Source organism: Mus caroli, unplaced genomic scaffold, assembly GCF_978045245.1.
Source record: "Mus caroli unplaced genomic scaffold, Mus_caroli_1 scaffold_6, whole genome shotgun sequence".
In the NCBI taxonomy this organism is placed as follows: domain Eukaryota; kingdom Metazoa; phylum Chordata; class Mammalia; order Rodentia; family Muridae; genus Mus; species Mus caroli.
This window is the reverse complement of record NW_028227261.1, coordinates 49,198,474-49,218,804: the sequence shown is the minus strand read 5'-3', so window position 1 is coordinate 49,218,804 and position 20,331 is coordinate 49,198,474. Positions and strand designations below refer to the sequence as shown.

Here is a 20,331-nt window from a genome sequence, read left to right as displayed (position 1 = left end):
CATGGATTCCGGCTGAAAAGTATGGTAAAGTTTATCAGGCCTGCTGGGACAGGTGGTCAGTGTTGTTGGGAGTGGGAGTTCAAGGTCTAGGGGTCTCCAGAGGACCCTCTGGAGGAGGGTCGAGGGCGAGGGTGAGCAGGGATGCTCGTCCTGCGGATCTGGGCACCCGTGTCTGTGGGCGGCGAGGAGGGCTTCAGCGGCGCATGGGGTCACTTTCCTCGGACCGCAGGACACTTCAGGAGAACCAAGCAGGGTTCCGGGGGCGGCGGGTGGAGTCACCTGCGATGGGACACGAGTGTCGTCAGGGCACCGAGGCCCGGGCGTCCGGGGACCTCGGCGACACCGGCAGCGAGCCGCTCGGCGCCTGCCCCTCCCGTCCCAGAGGGAACCTGTTGCCGCGGGGGAAGGGGTGGGCGGGAGGCGCGGGCGGAGGACTCTCGTGCTCGCCCTGCGCGCCGCGGCCTCTCACCTCAGACCCGCTCGGCGCACGCCCCTCCCTGGCCCGGGCCTGGAAGAAACACACACGCGTCCGCACACCCACCGCTCCGCGCCGCCCGAGCCCGGGGACGGCGGCCCGAGCGCCGCCCGGGCTGCTTCCGGGAGCGGAGGCGCGGCCCCGCGAAGAGGAGGAGCAGGCCAACATGGCGGCGCGCAGGGCTGGGCCGGCCGGCCGCGCCTGAGCGCCCCACCACCCCAGCTCGGCTCGCGGCGCCCACGCGCGCACCTAACCCTGGCCCGGCGGCCTCGGAACGCGCGGGGCGGGAGCGTAGGGGCCCTGCCGGGGACGGAGCCGGGGCCCAGGCAGCGCGGCACGGCCCGCCAGGCCCGGGAGCCGCAGCTTCGCCGCACGCCGGCCGGCGCGACTCCGAGGCCGGAGCCATGGAATCGGAGGAGGAGCAGCACATGACCACGCTGCTGTGCATGGGCTTCTCGGACCCGGCCACCATCCGCAAGGCCCTGCGCCTGGCCAAGAACGACATCAACGAGGCCGTGGCGCTGCTCACCAACGAGCGGCCCGGCCTCGACTACGGTGGCTACGAGCCCATGGATAGCGGCGGCCCCAGTCCGGGGCCGGGCGGCGGCCCACGGGGCGACAGCAGCGGCGACGGCAGCGGGCCTTCCCGCGGCGGGAGCACCGGAGGTGGTGGCGGTTTCGACCCTCCGCCCGCCTACCACGAGGTGGTGGACGCGGAGGTGAGTGGGGTTGCCCTGACCTCACGGGAGAGGCCGCCGCGCTGGAGTCCCGTGGACAGGGAGCGTTGCCTGCCCGGCTCGCAGCGGGACTTTTGGGCGGGGGCTGTAATGAAACTCGGGGCACCGAGATAATCGAACACCAGTTCTGGTCAGAGATCGGGGTCACTAGACTGGGGTCCTATGGAGAGAAGGGCCTTGGGGGAGGAATATTCCCGCATGGAGTTGGGTATACAGTTCTGGGCTGTGGCGGGGTCTCCCTAGGCTACCTGCTGAGTCTATGCGGTGGGCAGGAATCCCGGGAGGGATGGGGAGGAGGGCCCACATTTCCAAATCCGCGTGGCTTGGGAAATGGGAAGGACATGAATATCAGGTGTCAAAACTGAGGTCCCATTGGACCAGAGTATTTGTGACACTAGATTTCAGTGAAGGGTTGGGATAGGTACCAGTTCAGAGTCAGAAATAGTGCTCGCTATAGGCCTGCCAGAGTGAAGGCCTTTGCCAGGTCAGATAGGAGGACCAGTGGGGTTAGAAGTAGGGTTTAGGTTTTTAAGCCAACCGTTCGGAAGAGGACAGGGTCCAAAATGAGGAAGGGCCTAGACAGGACCAGGAATGATAGGAATGAGTACAGACTAGAGGTTTGGCTGTCTTAATGTCTGGGTTGTAAGGATGGGCTTGACTAAGGTCAGGTATTGGGACAAGTAGTGGAATGGGACTGAGATAAGGAATGAGTGAGAAGCCTGGGCAAGGAGTAGGAGCAAAGGAAGGGCCAGACGGCGATGAGATCAGGAATGGGAGCTCGAAGCTGGGACACGGCCTGGATAAGGGGAGTAGGGTCACTGAAGAGAAATTAGCCCGAGGAAAGGGGTGTAGCCTCAGAGAGGCTAACATGGAGGCGGGGGTGGGGGGTGGGAGGGCGGCCTAGACTAGGGAGAAGAAATGGGACTGGAGTCTAGAGAAGGGAGTCTAGTACGTACAGCCAGATCCCTCAGATCTTAAGTAGTGAAACTATGCCTTTTTAGTGTTTGGTTTACCGTGTGAGCAGAGAACATGGGCGAGGCTGGCAAGCCTGCCAAAACAAGGAAGAATCACCCAGAAGCCAGAGTGCTGGGGATTAATTTGCAGGAAAATGGCAGCCCGTGGCAGAAATTTTTGTACTTTTCTTCGGATAGTGTATTTTAGGGTCGAAGATAGCAGCTTGGCTTAGCCTGGCTACAGAACAGCACAGATCTCAAATTAGTAAGTAGGCTTGTGTTTTTAGAGAAATTAATTTGGGTAATTTCTAAGCTAAGACACCTGATTTTTTTTTTTTTTTTCCTGAGCAGTGTTCTGTGTGGTAACTGTGTTTGCAGCAGTTTCTCAGTCTGGTGTTTGTCTACATACTCCAGGTAGAAGTCCACCGTTAAGCAGTAGCTCAGCTGTGTCCTTCACTGGTAGGGAAAGTAAAGGCTGTTGGTCCTCCTTTGGGGATTTTTAAAAATTCTGTGTAATTGACTATTCTCTTTTGTTTGTTTGAGTTTTTTGAGACAGGGGTTCTCTGTGTAGTCCTGATTGTCCTGTAAGACCAGGCTGGCCTCGAATGCAGAGGCTTGCCAGCTTCTGCCTCCCAAGTGCTAGGGTTAAAAGGCCTGTGCCACCACCACCTGGTCTTAAAGTGACAGTTCTTAAGTGTGACATCTTAGAGATACCAGCTCCCGTCACTCTTCCCCTGTTCTAGCCAGTTTTGGTCTATTTAGAAACCAAGAAGAAAACTGTCGCTTCTTGTGAGCATGTTTATACTCGTCTACGGAGCTCAGCGTGTTTTCAGTATGTGAGAGATTTTATTTTCTGTTCCTGCTTTTAATCTCCTATGATTGAAAATCAAAGTAAGTTAAAATATTTGTGGCACCTCAACGTTAGCTTACTTCCCATACATTCAAGTTGGAGCAATCTGGAGCAGCTTCTTTGAACTGAGCAGCAGACTGAGAAGTTCACTCTCAAGAAAATCCAGAGAATCTATCTTTTAAAAGAAAGTCTTGCCCTCATTTCCCCTGACATGTGGCTTGGGGCTATGGGAGGCTATACTATTACTTAATAGACTTCAAGAGGGCTGATGAGGGCTGTGTTCGTTACTCTGTGCTGGTAGAGTATGGGCCACCTTCTGATACCACACCAGGAGTGAGATAATATTTTAACAGTTTTAAAAATCATCACATATGGCAGACATGAAACTGGGGCTTCTGAAAGGTACATCAAGCTGTGGGCTGGCTATTTGTATATTTTACTAATCCTCAGTAAAATAGTTACTACATCACCATTTTAGGTATGCAGTTAGAAGCAGAACCTACATCCCAGTCTAGGTGTCTGGCATCGAAAGCCAGAATGCTTTTAGCTTGTCCATGTAATTAGTTTCAGGATTGAGTGCGTTTGGTCCAGTGTGGGCGGCAAGGAAGGTGAAGAGTTTGGAAAGAGGTGGATTGTGAGGCCACTCTCTGAGGCTGGGATGGTGAGCGCTGGCTGTATCAAGGCATCAGGGCTATGCTAGTGGGTAGAATGAAAACAGAATCTTTCTTCCTTCCTTCCTTTTTCTTTCTTTCTCTTTCTTTCTTTCTTTCTTTCTTTCTTTCTTTCTTTCTTTCTTTCTTAAGCACAGACTTTAGAAATCAAGACTTAGTTGAGTTCACTTGTTTTATAGATGTGGCCTTTCAGTCCCCAAAGGGCAGCTGTCTCTGCAGAGGCAGCTATAGAACCAGATGCTTCCCTTTCCTAGGAAAAAGACAGGGTGCAGGAATGAGTCCAGGGAGAGAGACAACGTCTGATTTACCCGGATCTCTAAAAGGGACCACTGGATCTTAAAATGCATGCACATCTGCTTTCTGCATAGCATATCTTATTTTCAGGGTCCTTTAGAAAAAAAATTTTTGAGGCAATAAATTGGTTTTTGAGGCAGGGGATGCAGCTTAGTGGTAGAATATGTTTAGTATACCTGGAACTCTGGGTTATGTCCTTATTAGCACATGGATAAAAAAATGTGGCAGAAAAATGATAAACAATGGTTATATTTATTTTGTATATATGTATTTTGGGGCAGTAATGATTCTGTCAATCATAAACATTTCATGCCTTCCCTGTCCCACTGGCAAGGTGGCCAACAGAACAGTTTGCATTCTAATGATCTTACTTTCAGGCTCTCGTTTTGCATGACTTACCAAGGTCATGTAGCAAGAATCAGTTTGGTGATTTGGGGCCCTTCTGTAATTAGAATTTGCTTTAAAAATTAAAAAATTGAAAAGTAAAAGTTGCAATTCAGTCAGAGCAACAGAATTGCATTTAGAGAGACCAAGATAGCCCATAAAACACACAGACTATAGAAAGCCTTCCTAACGGTTTTCAATTAAGTAAAGATATTACCTTGCAAAGGAAGCTGTTTTATTCTTGCTGGTATTGTTGGCTGTGGGTGTAGAAGTGGTTCTTGGTCTTTGGGTCTGGAAGGACCTCTTAGAATCCTTCTGGTTTTGATTTTGAATGAATGGCATTACTCCAGAACACTTCCATGGCGAATAGGTAGTCTGTTCTATTCTTAAAGAGCGTGATATCTCACAACTGCTCTAAATAACTTCTCCCGAGCGAGCCAGCCTTCAAATCCCCGCAGTGGGAAGCCTTTCCTATGGCCAAAGAAAATCCCGTGCCCCTTTGACCACTGCTGAGGGCTGCCCATGGCTTTGCTCTCCACAGAGCTCTGGAGTTGGCCCTCGGAGGCTTGCCCAGTCAGTGTGACTCTGACCAGGTATCCTCGGCAGCTTAGAAACTTTAACAGTTATGCAGTACACCTTTTCCTTTTTAGTTTTGTCTTTAGTGAAAGGTTTTGAAAGGAGTTTTACAGTGAGTAAAGAATTAACTTTTCTTAGCTGTCTAGTTCTATTCATTAGTATTCTCTGAAATACTTCATATTCTCATCAGACAAGTAATTGTGAATTTCATGTTTTGTTTTTATTGAATGTGACATTCCTTTGTAGTATTGTGTCAGAAGTATTTGCAAGAATTCCTTGCTTTGTTTGGTTTTATTTTTTCAGGTTAAGTTGGCCCTGCCACATGGTACATGCAAAACACAAGGGAATTAAAGTCCCGTCGATAGGTAGCTTTTTCACTTGCTCCCTTTCCCAGCTGGAAGTGAAGCTCATATTAAGATCATTTTCTTTTGTCCTAAACTGTGTCAGTCTCAGTATGTTCTAGTATCAGTATCAAATGAGTATACATTTTAGTTAGCAGTGATTTGAATATATGATCTGTATTTTGCTTTACTATGATTTGATACATTAAAAAATCCATGTAAAGGTTTGAGGGGAAAATTCTCAGATCAGCTGAAAGTAGATGAAATGAAAATAGAGTCTGAAAGCTGAATCAGGATAGCCTGGTTTTTGAAGTAAACATTTCTCTGTGGTGACTGGAGTTCCTTGGGGAAGAAAGATTTCAGTGAGTGCATGGAAGGGCCCGATTCGCTTTTTCTTTACCCTCTCATTTTCTTTCAAGATTTTTTCAATTATTTGTTTCTTTAGTGGTGTATGTGTGTGTGTGTCTGTCTGTCTGTCTGTCTATCTATCCGTGTCTGTGTGTTTGTGTTTGAGATTCTGTTTTTGCCCACACCTTGTTGAGTTAGTGTCTTGATTCTGCTGCTGAACTGAGTACTTCAGGCTCGCTGGCCCATGAGCCTCTGGGAGATTGGCCTGTCTCTGCCTTCCATCCTGCTGTAGGAACTCAGAGATCACAAATGTATACTACCATATCCAGCTTAAAATTTTTTTATTGGTTTTTATTTTGTGTATGAATTACACATGAAAAAATGTTTGCCTGCCTATTTGTATAGGCATGGCATGTGTAACTGGTTCCCACAGAGGCCAAAAAACCGACACCACATCCCTTGGAATTGGAGTTACAGATGATTGTGAACCCATCTGGGTTTTTACCTGCTGAGCTGACTTGCTGGCCCTCACTCGCTTTTAGAATATTTGTAATTGGTATAAGGAACTTCCTTCTGGGTGTCTTGTGCTTTTAGTCTGTTTATCATAGTAGACTGTGACAGAATAGTATAGTTTATTAGGTTAGGATTTGAAATCAGTTTCAATATTAAAAAAATAACTATTGTAATACTTTATATTGTACTGCTTTGATAATTTGAAGAGAAGATTTCAGGGTTTATTTGTTTGTTTTTCTGTTTTTGTGTAGCTCTGATTGGCCTGCAGTTCACTATGTAGACCAGGCTGGTCTTAAACTCATAGAGATCCTCTTGCCTCTGCTTGTCCTGTGCTAGAACCAAGCCTTGCAAGGTTTCAACTTTTAGTAGAAAAATATATCAGTGTACTTACATATTTTTAGGGTTACTTCTCAAATGTTGTGTGTGTGTGTTTGTGTGTATGTGTGTGTGTACATAAATGCAGGAGCCTGCAAAGGTTAGGTGTGTTAGATCCTGTGACAGTGGGATTACAGTTTCTCTGTAAGCATTGCATGCTTTTTTTTTTTTTTAAGATTTATTTATTATACATAAGTACACTGTAGCTGTCTTCAGATGGGCCAGAAGAGGGCATGAGATCTCATTACGGGTGGTTGTGAGCCACCATGTGGTTGCTGAGATTTGAACTTAGGACCTTAGGAAGAGCAGTCAGTGCTCTTACCCACTGAGCCATCTCACCAGCCCGAAGTGCAGGCTTTTAACTGCTGAGCTTCCTTTTCAACACTGAAAATCTTCATTTTTAATAAGAAAGTGTCAAAAAAGGTTTAATAGAATCTTTCAAAGCCAGAGATGAGTTTTCTAGGAAAATTTTCATATTTGGAATACCAAAGAAACTTACTGTACTACAGCACATAGATTTACTCATTTGTGTTTAAGCTTTATTGTTTCATTTATTTATTTTTGGATTAGTATAGGAGGAGATAGGTTTCTTCACGGTATTTTCACACACAGACACCATTATACTTTGTGCTTATTTGCTCCCTTCCTGCCCTCCCCAGGCCTCCTCTTTCCTTCTTGCTGTACCGCACACTACTGCTCATAGAAACATTTCCCCTTTCTTTTTATTGGCGGTATTTGTATGAATGGCTCTTTGGTTTTGACTTTTGAGACAGGGTTTCATGCAGCTCAGGCTGGCCTTGAACCCTCTGTGCAGCCTCCTCTTCTGGACTGCTGATAGGCAGAACTACCGTCCAGCTTATTTCCCAGCCTGCCTTTATGACAGAGGGGTTACCTTACCTTCTCTTGTTGCTGCCCCCGTACTTAAACATAGTTTTCACGTGAGGCGGTTTGCTCTAAGAAGTAGGCATCTTGGACTATGGTAAGAAGTGGCTGTGGACCCTTAGTTGTAGGAGAAAGGAACCGTTAACAACAGGCGAGGTAAGGTGATTTGAACACCTCTGTGGGTATCATAACCCTAAGAGAATGTCTGCATTTATAATGATGTCACAAGCCAAAGGACAGACATGTCAGTGTGCTTTTTTGAAAAGGATTAGAAATGTGTAATACATTTTAACTGAGTTTAGGGTTGTGAACCTGGAGAGATGGCTCAGGGGTTTAGAGCAGTCCTCAGCACTCAGGGGGTGACTTAACAAACGGCTGTGCTTAACTCTACTTCCAGGGGACCTAACACCCTCTTCCTGTCTCTGTGGTCACCAGGGATGCATGTGGTTTAAACACAGTCCTGCAAACAAAACACATTTTCATAAAATAAGTCTTAAAAAAGTTTAATTTAGAGCATTGAACAAATAAGTTTCAGATATCTAGAGAATTCAGATAAGTCACTTCAGTCTGAATAAACTGCAGATAGTCAACCAAGAAAATTGTTCTTCATTTTCAGAAGAGCTGTTTTTTGCCTTTTTGAGAGCATTGGTTTCATTTTAAAGCTTGTATTTCTCATTCTCATTGTTTGTATAAAATTTTTGTTGCTGAATATTGTCACAATTTTCAGGTACATTTGTTTCATACAATTTTTTTTTGTTAAGATCACATTAGTAGTGGGTGACACTGTTTATGTCTGTGGTGAATTTTTAACAAAATATATGACCATTTTCATGTTCATAATTTTGTCCAACAGTGAGAAACTTTGTTCCCACTATTGATGGTTTATGATTTTCTCTCTTCTTCTGTGTGAAAGGAAATTTACTTGTTTTTAGAGATTCCTTGAATCTAATTTATGGATTATGAAGCCATACTCTTGATTGTTTTGATTGTTCTGAAGAGCTAGAACAGTTAAGTGTAGGACAACCAATTTAGACTTATCCCCAGCCAGCTTCCAAAACTGACTCAGACTATGGTGATTTCATTTGGCTTTGACAGTTGCTGGCGGGTAACCCCTAATCTAAATCTACTCTCTAACTGCTGGCCTAGCCACCTCCCCGGCGAAGTTTCCTAGATGCTTGCTGTTTCTCCTGACCACATGCCATTTATGGTCCATCTCCCCTTATGGTGGGGATCATCACACACGCACGTACACACACACACACACACACACACACACCCCTCTCCCCTCTTCTACCCCTCCCTCTCTTCCCCTCCCCCCTCCTTCTCCCTCTTTCCCTCTTCATCTCTCCCCTCTCCCCTCTCCTGTTGTTCCTCCCTTTCCTCTTGGTCTCCTCACTCCTCTCTTCTCTACCCCCAACCAAGTTAACTCGAAATCTACCTACCTCTAATTTCTCCAGTAATTCAATCAGCTGTAGCCAATTTTATTTAACTAATAGTTTCAAATCAAGCAACAAGGTTTGCACAACAAAAGCCTACAGAATTTAGCATTACAATACATAGGAACAGACCAAACTTCAACAATTAAATCGAAATTTCAGTTAGATAATTTTTTTAGAAATGAAAGTACTTTAGCCTATCATGATAGGAAGGTTTGAGGGCTGCTTTCCTAGCCGAGTCTCAGACCTGACTGTCCTCTTGCAGATAAGTACATCTTAGTTGCTTACCATCTTCTTCCCACCTGTAAGGTAAACGCAGTTGTCCTGCTGAAGTTTGCTGTCCATGTTGTGATCCATTTTTGTGACCTTCAGTTAACTTAGCATGCAGTCACAAGAGTTTATATCAGAAATATTTTTTGAAACAATAAGAATCAACATGACACTTAAAATCTTTATCAGTAGGTCTTCAAAATGACTTTAGAAATTAAAATAAGATTATGGCCAGACATTTTATGGCAGACACTTTGCAGCGTCTGTGACCTGTGCTTTCAGACCCCAACTTACTTGTGAAAAAGAATCCCTTTTTTCCTTCTTGCTTTTCACTCCATCTTGTCAGTTTCAGTTGGAAATTGAATTGTACTTTAAGATTTATACTTGGAAATTGACAGCAAGGCATTTAGAAACAATTTAAAGTAGGCTATGCTGATTCAGAAATAGGAAGGCATTCCAGCTACCAGAGGAGCATCCTGTCAGTTATCTCAGTCACTGTAGCCCCTCCCTTTCTCTTTTCTGTTGACACCTGTTGTCAGGGCTGGAGAGGTGGCTTAGCGGTTCTGCTCTTCTGCTCAAGCTGGAGGACTGGAGTTGGGATCCCAGCACCCATCTCTCAAGGCTCACAAGAACTTGTAGTTCCAGCTGCGAGAGAAGCAGTGCCACGGTACCTGTGCATGTGTAAGTGCACAGGCGCCCTTCCTCGACCTAGCTGCTCTGGTTTCCATTCCCCTCTTCTCTAAATGTTTCTTTGAAATTCTGTGTGTAGCACTAGAAGGATCTTTCTAACATTCAAGCTTTAATCATAACCTTGGTCATAAGGATCTATAGTCCCTCATCTCCTCTGGGTAAAATCTAAATCCTTTTATTGCAGGGTTTCCCTTTCGACTTGATTTTTATCTCTTACCTTCCTTTCCTTTATAGGTTTCTGCCACCTGCTTGCCCACTCCATGCTTCTTGTTATCTGGCTAGCACAGATTCATTCGTCAAGGCTAGCTCATGGACCATTTTATATGAAGTGCACAAATGTTTTCTACTGCTACATTCTCCTAGTACATAGTGTGCAGACATCAAGTAAAGCGCAGTTGAGGATGAAATTTTAGTTTAAAAGGTGCTTGTATATGTGTATTTTATCTGTAGTTCCTGGCTGGTGTTTGATTGGATAGAGAATTAACTTAGTGGATAAATAGATGGATAGAAAGAGAATCTGAAATTAAAGGTTAAGTGATACTTGAATATTAAATCAGGGTTTTGGGAGACGTTTTCTATTCTGGGTTCTCTGCCAGCTACCTATGTTACTGCGTGTCTTAGGATTTCCATTGCTGTGAAAAGACACCATGACCACGGCAACTCTTATAAAACAAACATTTATTTTTTTTTTTACACAGACACATTCTGTTTATTTATATATGAAGAGGGAGGGGGAGCAAATCATGTTCAGAGAGGGAGGGAAGGAGGGAATAAGGTTTCCTTACATGTCAGTTAAAACAAACATTTAATTGGGGCTGGTTTAGAGTTTCAGAGGTTTAGTCCCTTATCATCATAGTGGGAGCGTGGCAGAGTATAGGCAGACTTGGTGCTGGAGAAGCCGAGAGTCTACATTTTGATCCACAGGCAGTAGAAGGAGATTGTGTGTCACACTCCACATAGCTTGAGCATAGAAGACCTCAAAGCCCGCCTCCACAGAGACACACTTTCTCCAACAAGGCCACACCTCCTAATAGTGCCACTCTTTATGGGTCAGGCATTCAAACACATGAGTCTATGGGGGCCATGCCTATTCAAACCACCACACTGTGCTACATAACAAGACTCTTGTTTCAGAAAACAAGAATAATGTCTAAGCTGGGCGTGGTGGCGCACGCCTTTAATCCCAGCACTTGGGAGGCAGAGGCAGGCGGATTTCTGAGTTCGAGGCCAGCCTGGTATACAAAGTGAGTTCCAGGACAGCCAGAGCTACACAGAGAAACCCTGTCTCGGGGAAAAAACAAACAAACAAAAAAAAAGAATAATGTCTACATTACCATTTCCCCAACTATCTATATGCATGTTAGGTTGCCTACATCACCATTTCTGCAACTATATATGAAGCATGTTAGTGTGGTCAAGACCCTGGCAATTTTAATAGGGTAATTCATGGAACTTTTCTGGCCAAGGGTAGTACAGAGTCCTTTCTTTCCCTAGGATGTTTGTACTATCATCACATGGACTTAATATTTCACATATCAGAGTCTAGAATTTCCTCCAGGGTTTTAGTTATGAGAGCATGAGCCCTCTTCAACAGGAGAAACACACTACATCTGTTACATGATTGGTTGCCATGTTAAAAATTTCATTGAAAAAAAAATCTACTAAAGACATTTAAAATCTAGAAGTCTTTCCTAGCTCTTTCATGTTGTGACTAGGGAAGCTGAAACTCCACCAGGGAGTCAGGGAGGCAAATAAAAACCCTGATGCAGGGACCTTGGAGGCAGGGACCTTTCCTCCAAGGTCCCTGCATGCATATATACATATACATATATATATATATATATATGTATATATATATACATATATATATATATATATATGAATGAAGTTAGAAGCTGTAGAACCAGTTATATTTATTTATTGTCTTAAGATTATATTGTGTGAAGAGATACTATGACCAAGTCAACTCTTATGAAAGAAAACATTCACTTGAGGCTGGTTTAGAGTTTCAGAGGTTTAGTCCATTATCATCAGTCATGTCTGGAAGCAGGGCAGCTTGTAGGCAGACATGGTGGTAGATGAGCCAAGAGCTCTAAATCTCAGTACCTGGGCAGCAGAAGGAGACCGTCACACTGGTTCATAGCTTGAGTATGTAGGACCTTAAAGCCACCTCCACAGTGACACACTTCCCCCAAGAAGTCCACACCTACTTCAAGACTGTATCTCCCAATAATACCAATCCCTATGGGCCAAGTATTCAAATATATGAGTCTGTGGGGACCATACCTATTCAAACCACTGTAAATATAAATATATATGCAATATTTGAAATAAGCTAATACTAAAATATTTACATACTGTTATTTTTGGACAGTGAGGCTGATTTTTTTAATTAAAGTTTTCTTTGATGAGCCTTTAATGGCCTATAGCTTTTATTAAATGTAAATAAACATTAAAGCAGACAAATAAACTTTACTGTCTGCCCATTAAAATGTAAGTAGTTAAAAAGTCTAAAGCACTTAACAGTTCTTAAATAGACTGTAAAATTACTCAAATGGCTTCTGAGGAAAATTAAGGATAAAAAGATTTACTTGGTTTTTATCTAACATACATGTATATGTGTGTGTGTGTGTGTAATATATAGATGTATATATATGTGACTGTATTAGATTGGCTTACACAGACATTATAGTCTGTGTAGTACAGCAGTGGCTGTCTCACTGGAGAGGCCGAGAGGCTGTAATGCTAGAATCGATTCATAGTCTCAGTCTGGCACTGAAGGCTGGTGGAGTCCTGGAGTGCTATTGGTCTTCAGTCTGTTTTGGAAGCCCCAGGAAGCTGGCTCTATTACCAGGAAGGAGTGCTGACGGACCAACAGGGAGTAGAAAGCAAGCATGCACAAAGCATTTCCCTCCTTGTGCTCTTATCTCTGCTGCCCTGTTTCAGGACCGTCATCCCCCTTTAGATAGTGCACAACATCAATGTCTCACAACGCCTCACAGGCGTGCCAAGCAGTTTACCTGTTGGCTGATTACAGATCTGGTCAAGTTGACAAGGAACATTAGCTGTCACAGAAACTATTTTACAAAAACTAGAAACATTTGGTTTCCAGTATTTGCTTTGCTGTTCTTCCTAACTGGTTATAAGAAGACTGGTTCCACAGGAGTTATCCCTGTGAGCCTGAGTGTGAGCAGCATTTGTAGTTTGGTCTTCCTGCTCTGCCCACCTCTTTTCTGTGTTCGCCCTACATATGTCCTTCCCCAATATCTCAGCATTTTGTTCTCCTAATTATTGCTATGTGTTCTGATGGTTCTCTGTTTTAACCTGCCAGCTTTTGAAAGGGCTGTGACTGTATTTTGAAACAGCTATCTTAAGAGGTTCGTTTTAAGGTAAAGGATAGATTCCAGAAGAACACAGGTAGACACCAGCAGCACAGTTAGTGAGTGGCTTTTCTGTGTTCCTACCTCCCCTAACAATGTCATTTGTAGGGTCCGGTCTGTCTGTAGTTTTTAAGATTCCAATCACCTGATTCTTTCAATCCTGTACATTCAGTAATTGTTCGTTCGTTCGTTCGTTCTTTCTTTTTTCTTTTTTTGGTTTTTCGAGACAGGGTTTCTCTGTATAGCCCTGGCTGTCCTGGAACTCACTCTGTAGGCCAGGCTGGCCTCAAACTCAGAAATTTGCCTGCCTCTGCCTCCCGAGTGCTGGGATTAAACATTCTTAAAAGAGCAGAACAGCTTGTTATTTTTATTAAATAGAGTTTATTAAATAGATTGTAGATGTATATTAAAAAGTGGTTTAGATCGTATCCAATAGATAAATGAACACATATTATACTGAAATACCAGAACAGCAAAATAGTTAATGTCCATTTACTAAAACTAGCCATTCAGATTGGCCAGTTTTCGTCAAGAACTTTTCTGTGTATGCTGGTCCTGAGGTCCGTACTGAGAACAGCTGATACAAGGATGAGGAAGTTGGACATAGTCCTCTCTTAGTACTTTTGTCATTGCTGTGATGGAGACCTGCCAAAGGCAGCTTAAAGGAGGAAGGGTTTATTTTGTCTCAAGTTTGGAGACTATGGTCTGTCATGTATGGGAGGTATGGCAATAGGGATGGGGCGGGGGGGAGGGACCCCACAACTCTTTATCTGAACAAATCAGGAAGCAGAGAAAGTTCAGAGCTGCTTTCCTCCTGGTTTTGTTTTCAGCGGCAGACCCCAGCCAGGGGTGTTGTTGCCCATATCCAGGCCAGGTTCTCTTTTTAGTTTAGCCTCTAGCATCACAAACACAAAGCTAAGCTTCTCTTGTGCCCTAGACATTTCTTAATCCAATTAAGTTGACCATAGAATTAACCACCACACTTCTTTATTACAGCCTTGAGACTAGTAGATTTTTTTTATGTTCAAAATGTAATAAGCTATATTTGATTTTTAGAAGCTGGAGACTTTAAGATTCTGAGTTAAGTATGAAGAAATATAGATTTATCAAAAGAATTTGAATAGTGCCTTAGAATTTTTTTGTGATATAATTTATCTACAATGGTATCCATTGCCAGGCATCAAAAAATTTTAAGGGAAAAATTTTTATTGCCATGTACAGAATTCTTATTTACTTATTTGTTGAATGTTTAATGTCCATGGGTTGGTATTTTCTCAACTACTGTCTCTTAAGAATAGTGCCATTTATTTTTTTTTTCCTAAAAGCATAAATCTAAAAAAATAAAGCAGCTTATTTTTTACATACACAGGGCTTACTCTGTAGCCCTGACAGACCTGGGCCTTGCTGTAGAGACCCTGGTGACTTTGAACTCAGAGACCTACCTGCACCTGCCTCCCAGAGCGCAGGGCCATGGCCTGTTTGGTTTGTTTGTTTGTTTGTTTGTTTTTCTTAAAGATGGGTTCTCATATTGTGGCCACCCACCTACCTACCTTCCCAGGTGCTGGATTAGAGGTGTAGGCCACCTGGATAGGAACTAATCTTCTATCTCAAAAGTCCTTGATAATACAACAAAGTCCTTTAGATCTGGATGGGTGTGGGACTGTTTGGAAGGCTTGCTGGAGAGGCTTAGCAGCAGCCCTGTGAAGGAAAGCCTTTGCAGAGGCCACTTACAGTTGGGCTCTGGCTTATTATTCCTATTTTGATTTTTGTGGTATGTTTTATGTTGAAATGCTAACCAAAGTAATAAATTGACAGTGTTATTTTCATTTGTGTGATTTACTTCTCATGGTTCATGCCTCATTTTGAAATGTTCTGTTGAATTATAGTAGCAACAGATCATCACTGCTTCAGTCTTACACACACGAACAACTGTTATTTGCTTTTGACAGAATGTGATGTATTTGGTGAGTAGCTAGCACTCAATTCCTATTGAAATGATGCTGGCCAAGTATATTCCTTTGTACCATCAATCAATAGTTTACAATGTGTGTGCACAGAGAGGCCCGCACGCGTCGGTAGTGGACGGCAAGCAAGTCCTCTTTGCTTCTCATCACTCTGAGCTTTATTTGGTTAACATCTAGAACAGGTCTGTAGTAAAGGAATTCTAAGCATTCACTAAGGGTTGAAGGTCAGCAATGATGCAACGTTGCTTCTCATTCTCCCAGTGCATAGTGATTATAATCTGGAGAGAAGTATCAAGGCTACATAACCAGATATTCCTTACAAAACAGAAACCGTCTCCACAGCTCACTGGTTTCTGCTGTTCCTTTCCTTGTTCCAGCTAAAGTTTCATGTTATAACTTTAGGGATTAAAATAGAAGATTTGTCTCAGGGTTGGAAGGACCATATAGATGTCAAATCTTGTCACTTAGAGGACAGTGACTTTTGGCTCATTATCAAAATAAAAAAAAAATTGTCCTCTTGCCTCTTTGGGTGGACAGTGTTTACTGTTTTTTGTTTGTTTGTTTGTTTGTTTGTTTTGGGTTGTTTTTGGGTTTTTTTTGTTTGTTTGTTTATTTTGTTTTGTTTTGGTTTTGGTTTTGGTTTTTCGAGGCAGAGTTTCTCTGTATAGCCCTGGCTGTCCTGGAACTCACTTTGTAGATGAGGCTGGCCTCCAACTCAGAAATCCACCTGCCTCTGCCTCCCAAATGCTGGGATTAAAGGCGTGCACCACCACCACCCGGGGGTGTCTACTTTTTAAAATGTTCGTTCTCTCTCTTTCTCTCAGGCAGGGCCTTGCTCTGTGGCTCAGGCTGGCCTCAGGTGTACAATAATCTTCCTGCCCAAGACTCCCAAGTGCTGGGATTAAAGCCTGCACCATTACACTCAACTTTATTTGAGAGAGGGTTTCTGTAGGCCAGGCTGGCCTTCAGTTTGCAGCAATCCTCCTGCTGTAGCCTCTTGAGAACCAGAGCCTACTCTACTGCACAGCCATGTATTTTTTTGTAACATGAGGAAGTATTTGACTGTAGGCCATCTTAAATATACCCTTCCTCACAAAGTTTCTGTCTTTAGTCAACATGATTCCCTTTGTTAAATATTGTCTGGGTTAGAAGGTCAAAGTTACAATGGAGCTACCCCCTTCCTTTGCTTTCTTCTTTCTGTCTGTAATTCCTTGTAAGTTAGTGAAGGCTGCTGGGTTTCAGGAGGAGAAGGATGCCAAGCAGTTGCTGTCACTTCCCAAGCTGTCAGCCTATCACGTTAGCACTCCTGGCCCTGCCTGAGTGTATGCAGTCAGTATGGGTACTGAGTACTTGGAAATCAGCTGTACAGTCCTGGGTCGGTTGGTAGCCTGGCTTACAAACTGTTTCACATTTGTTTCCTTCACTTTTTTTGGGGGGGGGGTGTTGATTTTTGGATTTTCAAGATAGGGTTTCTCTGTATAGCCCAGGCTGTCCTGGAACTCATTTTTAGACCAGGCTGGCCTCGAACTCAGAAATCCACCTGCCTCTGCCTCCTGAGTGCTGGGATTAAAGGCGTGCATCACCACGCCCGGCCTTTCCTTCACTTTTTTTTTAAAGATTTATTTATTATTATATCTAAGTACACTGTAGCTGTCTCAGACACACCAGAAGAGGGCATCAGATCTCATTACAGATGGCTGTGAGCCCCCATGTGGTTGCTGGGAACTGAACTCAGGACGTCTGGAAAAGTAGTCAGTGCTCTAAACCACTGAGCCATCTCTCCAGCCCTTGACCTAGATTCTATATGTTAATAACTGCAGAAATAAACCTGCAAATTAGTGAACTCTTAGAGGATACTTTAGAAAGTCAGCTTTAAAACATGACATGGCATTATGATTCCTTTTTTTGTTGTTGTTGTTTTGTTGTTGTTGTTGTTTTGTTTGTTTTTTTTTTTGTTTTTTCGAGACAGGGTTTCTCTGTGTAGTCCCGGCTGTCCTGGAACTCACTCTGTAGACCAGGCTGGCCTCAAACTCAGAAATCTGCCTGCCTCTGCCTCCCGAGTGCTGGGATTAAAGGCGTGCGCCACCAATGCCGGCCGGCATTATGATTCCTTATTGGTGCAAAAGGCTTTTCTCCTGGCTGACCTGCCTTGCCGCCACCTTTTTCTGTTCTCACTGGGTTGGTTGACTGACCTGAAGAGCTAATCCATGGCATTGCTAGTGTCGGTCTGACCCCGCACTTGTCCGTTCTCTACAAAGTAGACTTAACACAGCCTTGTGGTCGGTGGTAGGGTAGGAACAATCTTATTTCAGCTCCACGAGACCCTAAGACCTCGAAGACTAACATACCCAGTATGCTGTTAATCACTTTATTGGTAGTTGTCAGTTAAGGCTTCATCAAGTATAACCTTCCATTACACAACCTTTTATTCATTCTCCCTGCCCTTTTTGAATTTTAATAGACACTTTTACATGTTGTGGCATTTTCCCACTATATGGATACTATTATTTTTCACTCATACTGAACTGGGAGAGCTTTGAGAAGTGGGTTGGTCTTCTGTTTTTTTCCCTAAGGTCTAAGGCAGCGTTTACTATTGGAGGTACTAAGTTAGATGGAAAAATCCGTTCTGGGTCTTCTTCTTGTTTGTTTTTATTTGTTGCCATCACTCTTTTGAAATATTTGTTCTATTCATGTGTATCACATAATCCCCTAAAGTTATGTTGCTTAAAACTCCATCCATTCATCCATCCATTTTTGGAGACATGATCTAGCTATGTAATTCTATCTGTCCTGGAACTCTCTATGTAGACCAAGCTGGTTGTCGAAAACTTTAAACAGTTGCTGAAGGTCATTTAAATTTTGGGGGTCTTTGAGCAGATTTCTGTTAGGGTGTTTTCTTTCAATTACAGTTTGTAGGGACGGATTGTTTGAACTCTTGCCAGTGTTTTAATAATGAGCCACTTTTGGACTTAACAGATTAAATTTGATCTTAGGTCCTTTGCTTTATGTTTTTCTTTAGCTTAGAGAACAGCAGTACATAGGAAAGAACACACCCAATAGATGCTTTAAAAACACTCTTCATTTTTAGGAGTTGGGACTTCAGTAAGGAGATTATTTGCAGAGATTATCATTTCTAGTGAAGAAAGAGAAAACATTCTACTGTACATGCAAGCCAGGAGGGCGGAGGGTGTGCTGCAGTTGGTAGCGAGCTTGCCTAGTCTGAATGGAGCTCTGCATTATCCCAGGACACCTAAACTCAGCCCAGTGCCGTGTGCCACACTTGCAGCGCTAGGTCTTAGCAGTCTCTAAGAGTCTCCTTGACTATCAGAGCTCAAAGTTTTTTTGTTTGTTTGTTTGTTTAAGATTTATTTATTTAGTATATGTACGTACACTGTAGCTGTCTTCAGACACTCCAGAAGAGGGCATCAGATTTTGTTATGGATGGTTGTGAGCCACCGTGTAGTTGCTGGGATTTGAACTCTGGACCTTTAGAAGAGCAGTCGGTGCTCCTAACCACTGAGCCATCTCGCCAGCCCCGCAGAGCTCATAGTTTTAATCATCCTTCATATACAGGACAGTTTTTCCAACAAATAAATAAATATCCAGCCTAAAATATCATTTGAGCCAGGGTTAGGAAATCTCCATCAAAAGTCACACAACTATGGTGAGACTTCACCCATGTGTGCTGGTTTGTGTCTTTAATGTTTTATTTTTTGTCAATTTCATATATATAATGTCTTTGGGTCTTCTTCACACACCCCCATCTCCCTCTTACCTATCTTATTCTCATTGAGTCCTTCCTTCCCAACAAGCCCCCTTCTCATTTTCATGTCTTTTGTTTCTTTGTGTTTGGCTGCTTTTTGTTGTTTTTTTTTTTTTTTTTGTGACCCATTGCTAAGTTAGGATTGCATGCAGCACAGGTGAACATTTATTGGATCTCTGTGGTTATACCACTGGGATGTGGGGAATGAGCCCTTCTCCCTTAGCAACCCCTCCCCTATCTGAGCTGGAATGTTGATGGACCCCATCTTGGATGGATTGTCAGAGGGTAACATTCATGAGTGTAGCAGCAATGCCGTGTCCAGAAGACAGCCTTTTACAGCTGTTTCTCCATCCTCTGGTCCTGCATTCTTTCCCTCACTCTTCCACAGTTTTCTTCTCACCGGTCACTTTTTCTCAGCGCTTGCCCAGGTATGAGTCCACAGTGACTGTCACCCACTGTGAAGAGAAGCTCCCCTGACTAAACAGTGCTCGCTGGGTTAACACTGCGCTTCTGGACTGCCGTCCTATGTCCTCTCCACAGCAGAAACAGTGGGGCCTTGCTTTCTCCCTTTGTGTTTTACTCACCGTTGGCCTCAGGTCTCACATTTGGATCGTTTTCTTACCAGTGAATTATCTGACAGCTGTAAACAGTAAGGCAAATTAGAATGCATTGCTTGAGTGAACACCGAGTCTCTTTCTAAAAGGAGTAACATAAAGAAACTTAATGGAGATATGTTCCTATAAGTGAAATATTTGTGTAGATAATCTCTTAAGGCATATCACGTTACTTTTGTTCATTTGGAATCTGGGTTTTTAGGACATTTTCACACACACACACACAGACACACACGTGCACACAGACACAGACACACACACACAATGAGCTGGAGAATTCTTGTTCATACTGGAAAGTGATCTTACTCAGTGCCCACAAAACCTTTTGTAGTTAGAAACAAAGCAACTAATGACATGTTTCTCTCACAAGTTAGTAAGTGATGTTTGTGCGAACGCTTTATTGTGCTCGGGTAGGGATTAGAATTATTTTGAGATAGACTTTAATTAAAATTTCATCTATAAAGAGGGACCAGGCAGGGCCAGAGTGACCTAAGCACTTTGGTGCTAGCCCTGTTTAGGCAGCCGTTCTGGGGTATTTCTGGAGAGGCTGTGTAAGGATCTGGGATTCCGAGTATAGACACTGGACACTGAATGGACAAGACAGAGCTCCTTCTGTTCTATGACATAGCCTGATTGGAGGCACCAGATACCCAAGTACGTGGCCTAAAACAGCTCCTAGGTGGATATTAGGAAGGTAGGGAATATGATTTCAATCTGTCACCCTAAATTGCCTCAGTACACAGAGGTCTCTGTGCCCAGGATCCTTCCCCTTCTCTTCATTTTTGCAAGTATTTATCAGGTACCTAACATCTCTT

At 43.6% G+C, this 20,331-nt stretch overlaps 1 protein-coding gene across 2 annotated transcripts in view; it reads left to right on the top strand.

Moving 5' to 3' along the window:
* Positions 1–431: 431 nt before the first annotated feature.
* Usp24 (ubiquitin specific peptidase 24) overlaps positions 432–20,331 on the top strand; it is a 124,425-nt gene continuing 104,525 nt past the window's right edge. For both annotated transcript variants that reach the window (XM_085839125.1, XM_021159480.3), the window contains exon 1: positions 432–1,194. In XM_085839125.1, the coding sequence (XP_085695251.1) occupies positions 880–1,194 (315 nt within the window). In that variant the 5' untranslated portion in view covers positions 432–879. The remainder of the gene's footprint in view (positions 1,195–20,331) is intronic.